At 37.2% G+C, this 11,203-nt stretch overlaps 1 protein-coding gene across 1 annotated transcript; it reads left to right on the plus strand.

The window, feature by feature from the left end:
- The first annotated feature begins 62 nt into the window (after positions 1-62).
- rps18 (ribosomal protein S18) lies at positions 63-4,278 on the plus strand. The gene is made up of 6 exons (XM_028791592.2): positions 63-195; positions 1,161-1,259; positions 1,363-1,449; positions 3,428-3,529; positions 3,884-3,975; positions 4,168-4,278. The coding sequence occupies exons 1-6, from the start codon at positions 193-195 to the stop codon at positions 4,241-4,243; spliced, it is 459 nt and encodes a 152-aa protein (XP_028647425.1). The 5' UTR covers positions 63-192; the 3' UTR covers positions 4,244-4,278.
- The last annotated feature ends 6,925 nt before the right edge of the window (positions 4,279-11,203 follow it).

The following is an 11,203-nucleotide window of genomic DNA, read 5'->3' on the forward strand; positions in this document are numbered from 1 at the left end:
GTGGGTTATTTATGTATTTATTGGAAAGTAAATCATGCTGAAATTTTGGTAATTGTTATTTGAATCTCAGTAGAAGATAGTTGATGTTTCCCAGCCGGACAGACTGTGAACGGAACACTCCGAATTCACATTTCCGTTATATTCTCGCGCAAACACCGCCTCTTCCTTTTCTCCCCTGGTCGAGCCGCCAAGATGGTGAGTTATTGGTGACTGGTTTGAAAAAATCCACTATCATCACGAGTAAAGAACTCTTTTACGTTGCTTTTTTTGTGTTAATGTGTTGAGTTAAATGTTATAGTACCCGACTAATCGAATACTATAATGATAAACTTTTATTTTAGTTGATTAATTATCTGTAAGCTGGGCTGAGGAAATGCTCGAATTTTACTTTATGAAGAGCTTTCGCTTTTTTCGATGTATTTGAGTGCGTATTGATTTGAAATGTATCAAACATTTTATTCTTCAAGTACTGTTTCCATTACTGTTTGATAATATTATCTTTATAAAACATGTACAACGGTTGAGCATTTCCAAATCGTTCACACTAGTGGGCCTTAAGGTTAACGCGGCGTCTGGATTGGAAGGAACGTATAATAAATAATGAAGGCTGACTGAGCGACTAAGTCAAGTGTCGTTAGTCAGAAATGTGTATGGACGCTGGAAATACACAGTACGAGTGAATGTGCATTAGGTATAATCAGTAGCGCTAGTAATTTTAACACCTTTTCATAGGTGATGGTCGAATTTGAACTCGGGCCATCGGCTAAAACGGGTAATGCAAGTAGCAAGTCGAAGTGCTTCGGATAGTACGGCTGTTCAGTGGTGTTTCCTTTAAAATTTCCTTCTATAGTGTCTAAGAATGGGTAGTACAGTATATCTACCCTGACATACCACGAAAGCCATATAGCTGGGTCACGGTTAGGATGAATGCCAGAACGAGTTATTGGTGTTGGGTTTGCATTGGAGTATATTGCAGCAGCTTTGGTTTTCCGGGTTTTTTTTAAGTTTTTAACTGTTTAGTAGTAAATATGCGTTATTTGGATGGCAGGATAGATGTCCGCTTTCTCGTGTTTGCATAAATTTATCTTAACATTGCATGATTCAACAGCTGCCAAAAAGTGAATTCACGTAACTGATGATTACAACCTTCTCTTTCTCAGAGTCTCGTAATCCCAGAAAAGTTCCAGCACATTCTCCGTGTTCTCAACACGAACATTGATGGGCGACGGAAAATTGCATTTGCTCTTACTGCCATCAAGGTGGGTGATGATTTTGATTCACCTGTCATCGGTTACGGTCTGTTCCTCAAATGAGAGAAAAATGCATTTGCCATTTGCTCACGTTTGTACTTGATTTCTACAGGGTGTTGGCAGACGTTATGCCCATGTGGTACTGAGGAAAGCCGATATTGACTTGAGCAAAAGGGCTGGAGAATTAACAGAAGATGAGGTAAATGATTTTCATTTTCAGTTTTAATGCTTGTAAAAGTTTTTGAATAGTTTTTGTTTTGCAGTCATGTTCTGCTGCAGTACATTTTTGACCTAAATAAACTTAAGCTGTCATGTATTTCAGAACTTTTTTTTTAAATCCTGTAATGTTATGCACCTGTAGTACAGTATTCTATAATGTAGTTTTCAGCAGCACTCATTTTCTATCTGTTGTCTTCTGAGACCCAAGGAAGTAGGTGATGATAATAAACCAAACACTGAGCTGAAATAGTGGTGACTTGTATGATAGTATCAAAATTGGAGTGGATTCTGTGCCTCTGGACAGCCCTAAGGTTTTTTGATTGCATAATTTTGAAAGTGGCTTCAGTTGTTGACCTGTAGTCTGTGCTCCTGTTGTAAGACTTGATTGCTCTGGGGAAACCGTGTTTTGTTTTGCTGATTTGTGCTGTTAATGCTGTAGGTGCTCAAATAATTGCAGGTTAACCTTTTTAAGGTGCAAGGTGATCAAAGCTGCCAGTAGATCCACGTGAAATTTTACTTTAGGAGGTCTTGTGATTCAGTTTCATTGTGCAGTGCCACCACTCTCAATCACATTCAAATCACAACAATGGTATATGGCTGATAGTCATAATTTTGTTTTCATGGCACATGCTGCCATTGAGAAGGTGATCTTATTTCCTTAGAAGCACTGCAGTTGTCAAATGAGTAGATTTTACTTTGTCTCAATATACTTGTAAATGTTCAGTCTTGGAATGGCATACATGTATTGACTCTGAACTAAATTAGTGACACCATCAGCATAATGCAAGTATTCCTAAAATGTTGCTTAGTTTGAATGTTTGAGGTTTTATTTTCAAGTCTGCATCTGCTAAACACCTGCTAGTTGTACCTCAGTGATAACGCTTAAACTCTGAACCGGATACTGCCACTGAAACTCTGAATTGGACAAAACAAGTTTAGTTTACTGTCTGTTATAACCTTTTAAAGTTTAGATATGTACTAGAAGAAATGGGCCCCACATTGAGTAGTATAATTATTTATAATGGACTATTCGAGTATCAAAAAATGTGATAAGTGCCATATTTGCCATGTGTGGTGATTTTTATTTGCATATTGTCCAAAAAAACCCTGTATTCCAGAAGGTAAAACTGGTACTGAAAGTTGTACTTTGAGAAGTTAGTCTTCCCTAAAACAGAGGCTTGATTCCTAAAGCAGGCGAGCTTAACAGAATGTTTGTTTTTTGACACTGGCAATAGGATGTGTTGATACATTTGTGTAGTTTATTTCCTTTTCTAAACACAGTTTAGCCTTGGTTCTGATGGACAGCAGTGTTGTCAAGTATATGTAAAATGGAAGGATGCCTGATGAAATGAACTCTGTGCTAATCACACCAGGACAAAATGGTACCTCGGACTACTGTAAGCTAAAAGTACACCACAATCAAGTGTAAACACTCGAGATCCTCTGTATGCATGTGACTTGTAGATTTTCCTAAAGGATATGCTTTCGCCTGACACAGATGATCCCATTTTATCCACTGTTATTGATATCATGTGTCTGTGCTATAGTCCAATGTATAAAAATATATTGCATAAACGATTTTGTTAGACCATATGGTTTGCTGTTTAAATGTTTGTAGCTCTTAGTATTCCAAACATTTCTTGAAATTATTTTTGAAGTTGATTTAAGTGTAAAGTTGTGTTTGTTGCATTGTGCCAGAAATGTCAAAATTGGAGTAGCGTTACAAAAGAACTGCAAAGTGTTTTCACTAAACTAAACTGGTCTTATTCTGGTTACTCTGAATGGTGTGATTTACCCTATATTCTGGCTTATATTTAGCAAACTGAGGATTTTTGAAGCAGATTTGAAACTTCTACAAAGCTGCAGTGCCAACTGATAAAAGGATCATTCTTGGCAATGTTTAAAATTGCCACATTGAATGTAATTTGAAGGTTAATGTGAAATTCTTGGTTTCTTAGGTTGAGCGTGTGGTCACAATCATGCAGAACCCTAGGCAGTACAAGATTCCTGATTGGTTTCTGAACAGACAGAAGGATGTCAAGGATGGCAAGTACAGCCAGGTAAAAATTATATAGCTCTTAATTTATGAATTATTCTTTGTTCATATAACTGCTGTATTGAGTTGAGGTTCATGTTTATCCTATACACGGTGGAATTCATAGATGTATGTTTGATAGTAATGCACATTTATGGTGCATGAAGAGTGACTGTTGCATATTGATTAGTAGCTGCTGGTAAGAATTACTATATATTGTACAAGTTGAAATAATGCTTCTGAAAACCATTCACTGGCAATGTATTGTTACTTTGTTTTCGTTACTTAATCACTTAGAATTGGACATCCAGTCTGCCCATTAACCACCATATTTGTTTTCAAAGCTAAAAATGTCTTGCTGTATTTCATTCTCTCTTAGGTCTTGGCTAACTCTCTAGAAAACAAACTGCGTGAGGATCTGGAAAGACTGAAAAAGATCCGTGCGCATAGAGGCCTGCGTCACTTCTGGGGGTATGTAAACTTCCCACAACCACCCCCCAACCCCCCACCACCATTTTGTATATGCTTACATTTCATATTAGTTGAGTCATAATGTCCTCTATAAGGCAACTGAAATTGTACAGGTATAGAACACTGCCAAGAAATTTTTTTTTTTTATTAAATGAAGCAATTTACTTTCTTTTTTTTTTATCCCTCTTTTAGCCTGCGTGTACGTGGTCAACACACAAAGACCACTGGCAGAAGAGGACGAACTGTTGGTGTGTCCAAGAAGAAGTAAATAGGTTTTTCAATAAAGGATGTTTATTCAGTACAGCTCCTTGTGTTTTCATTTTCTCCTGTGTTATTTTCAATGTGTATTAAGTTGGTGGTTTACTCACAAACAAACATGGTTCAGAAATTCTCAAATACAGTGATATCGCGCTTCGCCTTTCACGGCTTCACTCTATCGCGGATTTTATATGTAAGCATATTTAAATATATATCGCAGATTTTTTGCTGGTTCGTGGATTTCTGCGGACAATGGGTCTTTTAATTTCTGGTACATGCTTCCTCAGTTGGTTTGCCCAGTTGATTTCATACAAGGGACTCTATTGGCAGATGGCTGAGAAGCTACCCAGCTTACTTTTCTTTCTCTCTCTCTCTCTCTCTCTCTTGCGCTGACTTTTTCTGATCCTGACGTAGGGGGATTGAGCAGGTGGGCTGTTCGCACACCTAGACGATACGGACGCTCGTCTAAAAATGCTGAAAGATTATCTTCACGTTGGCTACCTTCTGTGCAGCTGCTTCATGAAGTGACATGCTGCACGGTGCTTCGCATACTTAAAAGCACGAAGGGCACGTATTGATTTTTTTTATCTGTGTCTCTCTCTCTCTGCTCCTGACGGAGGGGGTGTGAGCTGCCGCCTTCAACAGCTTTGTGCCGCGGTGCTTCGCATACTTAAAAGCAAACGGCCCTATTGATTTGTTTGCTCCTTTTGAAGAGGAAGATATGTTTGCATTCTTTTAATTGAGACTGAACTGTCATCTCTGTCTTGTCATGGAGCACAGTTTAAACTTTTGAAAAAGAGACAAATGTTTGTTTACAGTGTTTGAAGTGACCCAAGCATGACAATATAAAAATAACCATATAAACATATGGTTTCTACTTCGCGGGTGGCTCTGGAATGTAACCCCCACGATGGAGGAGGGATTACTGTATATAGTTTATAATTTATCCTTACAGTAAATCCTACGATCACTGCAAAAAAAAGCTTTGCCTCTTGAAGGCATATTCATTTTAGTTTGTTTGAATTTTATATATAAGAATACCTGTTCATATATCTTCCACTTTTGTTTGTGCTTTAGATAGCCTTTAAATATAAACTTGACCTGATTCTGCAGGAATTTCTCAAGCCAGTTTAACTGGATAATGACTTGCTGTCCATACACAACTTAAAAATTGTACTGCTTTTTTTGTTAAGCACCATATTGCAAGCAGAACTTTCCATTTTCTGAAAAAAATAAGCAGAAAGGATTCTGTATCATGAACCTGGATCCATGTTTTGGCCAAGTATGTGTATTCTGGCACTTTCTTGCAGTCACTTGCACATTAACATAATTTGTAAATTAAGTCAGTTCAGACTTGCCAAATTTTGTATCTCAACAGTGTAAGGAAGGCATCATTAAGAATATATTGCATAACAGTTGTGGTTAAGTTTATTTCTTTTCCTCATCAAACCTAATAGTTTTTTTGTAACTGATTGTCCTTAGCCAGGATCTAACATTTAAAACTTGCATTACAAATTATCCAGTGAACTTGCTCAATGTTATCTTTTAGGAAAATTGATACCACATGTTGTCACTTCAATAATGAATAGAAAAAATGTTTTTATAATGCCAGCATTCTAAATTGTTTGGCTAACCTATCTGATCATCAATGAAAGTGTCCCTAATTTCAGAAGCTTAGCCTCTTAAATGGTTCTTATCCACCACAGTGGGAGACAAAGCCTGGAATTTGACAACATCCATGGTAATTTTATAGAACTGTGGATAATGTTCTAACCTAATAATTGGGTCAAAAATTAAAATGTAGGGTTATGTAAGCAGTCGGTTTCATTAATGTAACCACTTACACCTGAAACAGTGAGGATGTAGCAGTGCTGTAAAATCAGTTTCTAACATGAATCGTTCACATACTACCAGTTTTTATGTTTTGATAGAATACTCGAGCATTCAGTGTTCTTGTCAAATATTTATAGTCCAGAACCGCATCACCAGAGCCATACCTAGCAGTATAGTGCACAAGGAAGGTTCAAACACAACACGTCCAGTTTAGAAATGCCAATGACTTGTGTGTTTTGTTTTTTTTTTTTTTGTGTGTGTGTGTGTGTGTTAGTACTATAGCTACTAGTGTGAAGGTCTATGGTTTTAACAGGACAGAAACAAAGTGCAAAAAACTTGCTTACTTGCAGCAAGTATTTGAGAATGTTTCTGGTCAGCCGAATATTCTTACTGTAAAGTATTCTCACTTTTCCTGTTGTGTTTTACAATAGTAAAATCGATTCTGAAATTTTTTCAGGTATGGAAGGCAGAAGTTTTTGAGGTATGATAGGTCTTAGTACAGCAAACTCCTTGTGATCAATAATATGTACATGTAATGATTAACCTATAAGCTTTCTGTCCACCACCTCTTTAATTGTCCCTTAATCCACTCATGGACTTTACCAGCATGATGCTTTGTCAAAGTATGACCGTCTTTAAGGTTGCCTTTCTTTATAATAGAGGAATAGTTGTGTTGGGAGTGTAGGGAGAATGTCAAAGATGTAGACCATGTCCTAGAGGGTCAATTTATTGGCCAAAATAAACCAATGCACTAGAATTTTCAGGTACTGTACTCTGAATTACTGTTGCTTTAAGTATTTTAAGGTCCCGAATTATAGTTATGGTTTTTAATTTTATTATAGACTGATCTATTTCTCCATTTTATAATCCAAGTAGTTGTTTGGTTTGTCAGACTAGCACAGTATTTAATACTAACAGTGGGCATAGTTGCTGTATATTTAGTCTTTAAAAACAAATACTGTACAGTGAAGTAGCACATTGCTTTTCAGTTTCAAATTCAGTTTTCAAACTTTCTCCCTGTGCAACTGCACAAGATTGTTCATGAAGCTTCCAACCATTCTTGAACTGTAAAGTTAGTGTGTGCCCATTTCCAACCAGATGGTACAAATAAGTCCTTAAGAGAAAGAAGTCACCCAATTTACAGATTTCAGAACTTGAACAAAAATCTTGATGTATGCCTGTTCTATGGGTGAAATGGAGGGGCCACATCACAGTATAATTGTGCTGGTTGTTTTTGTGTTTTCAATTCAATCATTTTTATGCTTTTTTTGCATCCAGTAGCTTAATACAAAGTATTTTAAAGTGTATTATGCAAGCCAGGTCATCCATATTTCTCATAATTATACTGAAAACATCCTTGAGTGTTTGCCAGTAGCCTATAGTAGTGAAGTGTTAACGCGAAATATTTAATTTGTACAAATTACAAATTTATCCACTAAGCCATGTTTTATTTATAGATTAATCTTGGTATAGCTTCTTTAATTTTAATTTTGCTTCTCTAAGGTGTGGTTCAGCCCTGGCTATAAACCAAAAGTATCACACCACACCCCTCAAGTCCAAAAAAATTCAAGTCAATTTGACTGACAGCAGGTGGTGGATCTCTACTTGAATTTGGGGTGTGGGTGCCCAGCTGGGACTGGAGATCTGTGCACTGTTTCCTGAGGATGTGTACATCTCACAAACTTCATGCCCATTAGCTTGAAATATAGTAGTGGTTAATTTTGATTTATGCTGTGCTGGTTTATGAGGAGCCATATTACTTTGTGAATGTTCATGGTTTATGGCCTGGAATGGAAAATGTCCTCTTCTAACTAATACATGTAGTCTTGAAGATTTGTCAAACACCAGGAGGTGACAAGCTTTCTGTAGGGAGTAAGTGAAAGCAGGCCCATGTCTGTGCATGGAAATCTCCAGTACCATGATGCCCCAATGTTTTTAACAGGACCTCTGTCCACAACTTTTGTTCTTAACAATCATTAAAAACTTCTTCAACTAAGCTGTTCTTTATAAAATACTTCTAAAGTTGTAAGCAATGTTCTTCATGATTTTGTCATTTTGTTATAGGGAGTTGAGACACATGCTGTAGTGTAAACTTTCATAACAGGAGTGCGATGACTTGATGTGTAGAGTTCTGTCAAAGTACCATGTCATCATAATGGGTGTCATTGCCCACAACATGCCTACACCCCTGGAAAGAAAAGGAAGGTGATGAAGGGAGCTAGATAAATGAAATACAAAACAGCCAGTAAAGACATCACCATAATAATAATACAAATAAAGATCCAAATTTGCCATTTGGTATTACCAAAAAATGACACAAAATACCATAACACTACTGTATGTGTAGAAAATGTGTATCCCTTACAAAAATGAAATATATGTAAAATATATATGCACGGGTATGCAAAAGTAGGTTTACAGTTGAGTATGCGTAACAATTTATTCTAGTATGTATTACTGTATTTGTATTTCTTATTGATAAAATGTGCTTGCGTGTAGCAAGTAGACTACAAGAGTGTGTAAATAATGAAGGCTGGCAATTTCAGCACTTAACGAGATTGTATTTAAGTGCACTGTGCCATTGTGACATTCTTTAGCGTTAATAAAGTTTTTTGGAATAATCCTACCCTGCATGTCCTTTTTTTCCATACGAACAACTGTAAAGCAACTTTTGCCCACCCTTGTACTTTCTAAATATCCACCACTTATCCGAAGTCGGGTCGCAGGGGTAGTAGAAAAGCAGGAATGCCCAGACCTCCCTCTTAACGGCCACCTACTCTGGGGGTACCCCGAGGCGTTCCCAGGCCAGCCGGGAGATAAAATCCCTCCAGCGTGTCCTATGTCTGTCCCGTGGCCTTCTCCCAGTGGGACATGCCCAGAACACCCCCCTAGGGAGGCGTCCCGGGGGCATCCTGACCAGATGCCCGAACCACCTCAACTGACTCCTCTCAATGCGGAGGAGCAGTGACTCTACTCCGAGTCTATCCCGGATAACTGAACTCCTCACCCTATCTCTAAGGGAAAGTCCAGCCACCCTGCGGAGAAATCTCATTTCGGCCGCTTGTATCCGCGATCTTGCTCTTTCGGTCACTACCCAAAGCTCGTGGCCATTGGTGAGGGTTGGAGCGTAGCCTTGCCTTTTGGCTCCGCTCTCTCTTCACCACGACGGACCGTTGCAGAGCCCGCATTGCGGATGCCGCAACAATCTGTCTGTCAACCTCCAGCTCCATTCTTCTCTCACTCGTGAACAAGACCCCGAGATACTTGAACTCCTCCACTTGAGGCAGTAATGTGTTCCCAACCTGGAGAGAGCATTCCACCCTTTTCCGGTAGAGAACCATTGCCTCAGAATTAGAGGTGCTGACTCTCATCCCCGCCGCTTCACACTCGGCTGCGAACCGCTGCAGTGAGAGCTGGAGGTCACTGTCCGAAGAAGCCAACAGAACCACGTCATCCGCAAATAGCAGAGACAAGATTCTGAGGTCACCGAACCAGACCCCCTCCTCTCCTTGGCTGCGCCTAGAAATTCTGTCCATAAAACTTAGAATCGGTGACAATTGCCAGTAATTAGTGGAACTCGTTTCCTGTTGAGGTTGGACTCCGCCAGGGCTGCCCATTCTAAATACAGTATATTACCTTTAAAAAACATTTACAGTATATTGTAAAATACTTCAAGGATGAATATATTACAATATCTTGCAGTTTACTGAAATGTATTATAAAATATATAAGGTACTGCTGTTTTTCTGTATTTCAATATATTTTTCAAAATAAAGATATTTCTTAATATATTTAAATTTTATATAAAACTAAGAATAATAAAATCAATTTTTGTACTTTTACAATATATATTTTAAATATACTGTAAATTCTAGTTATACTGCACACTAATTTACAGTTTATATTTATTATAAAGCATATTATTAATCAAGTACAAGTAATAATAATTATATCAGTTAGATAGATAGATAGATAGATAGATACTTTATTAATCCCGATGGGAAATTCACAGTTAAGGCATACATATGCTGACACATTTTTCTGCTTAATCTACATTTAGTGAGTTATAGGGAGTTCACAACAACTTGGAATCATAGGGAAGACTGTGTTTAGCTATTTCCAGCAGGTAAAAGGACAAGTCATGAATGATTTGCCATGGGTCTGGGAACAGTATATTACATGTCTTATACATTGCACATTTGAAAATGTATTTGTTACAATATATCAAGGAAAATGTATGTTTCCTTATATCCACCTTAATAAAAGGATAATTGTCTGTATGTCCTCTCAGTTGCTATGTCTCTGTCATCCCGACAGATGGTGCATCAGAAACATTACACTGCTTTTACAAATCCCATGCCAAATAGTTTATAATAGAGACGTGCATTACATCTGACATTCCAATAGATAGTGCTTCAAAAACATTTGTAGTAATGTATTTTATTACTTCAAGTGTTTGAGATACTGTACATCATTTATTGGAATTGTATCACTACATGCATTACAAAATACAATCCAATATATGGTGTGCTGAAAACATCAACACAAAGGCCCACATCGATTACTTGGATTTCAACTCGTCTTAGATAGGTAGCACAGCTAGTTTCAAATCTTGAAAGATATGTCCACATATTTTTGGGTGTATTGCAATATATTTCATTTTTGGATCTTTATGCAAGGGAAAACTAATAAAGAACTTTGGAGTAAGGCTCCCTGATTACATTCCAACATCATGTTATTTCCTACATTTGTGAAATTTCCAGGCTTGTAGGTTTGTGTATGTTAAGAACAAGTCAGTGTATTTCAGATTATGATAAAAGTAAATTTAGTTTCTACATTTTAGAAAAATCACAAAACTTGATGCATTAAAATGATGTTGACTGTTTGGCATACTTTATACTGTAATGAATAATAAAAAATAACTGATATGGGTGCAACACTTAAAAAAAACTGTAAACAGAATAAAAATTGAAATATATTAACTGAGCACAAAGTCTTCATTTGCCAAAAGAAAGCAATTTTTAAGGTAAAATTATTGCATAGGTGCATTCAATTCTATACTTATAATGTGCCCATCAAGCATTTGGTGTAAAAACTTTAGTGTCTATCATTGATGTTCTGTATCGTTTAATTTAAT

The sequence above is a fragment of the Erpetoichthys calabaricus genome, chromosome 1 (genome assembly GCF_900747795.2).
Source record: "Erpetoichthys calabaricus chromosome 1, fErpCal1.3, whole genome shotgun sequence".
NCBI lineage: Eukaryota > Metazoa > Chordata > Cladistia > Polypteriformes > Polypteridae > Erpetoichthys > Erpetoichthys calabaricus.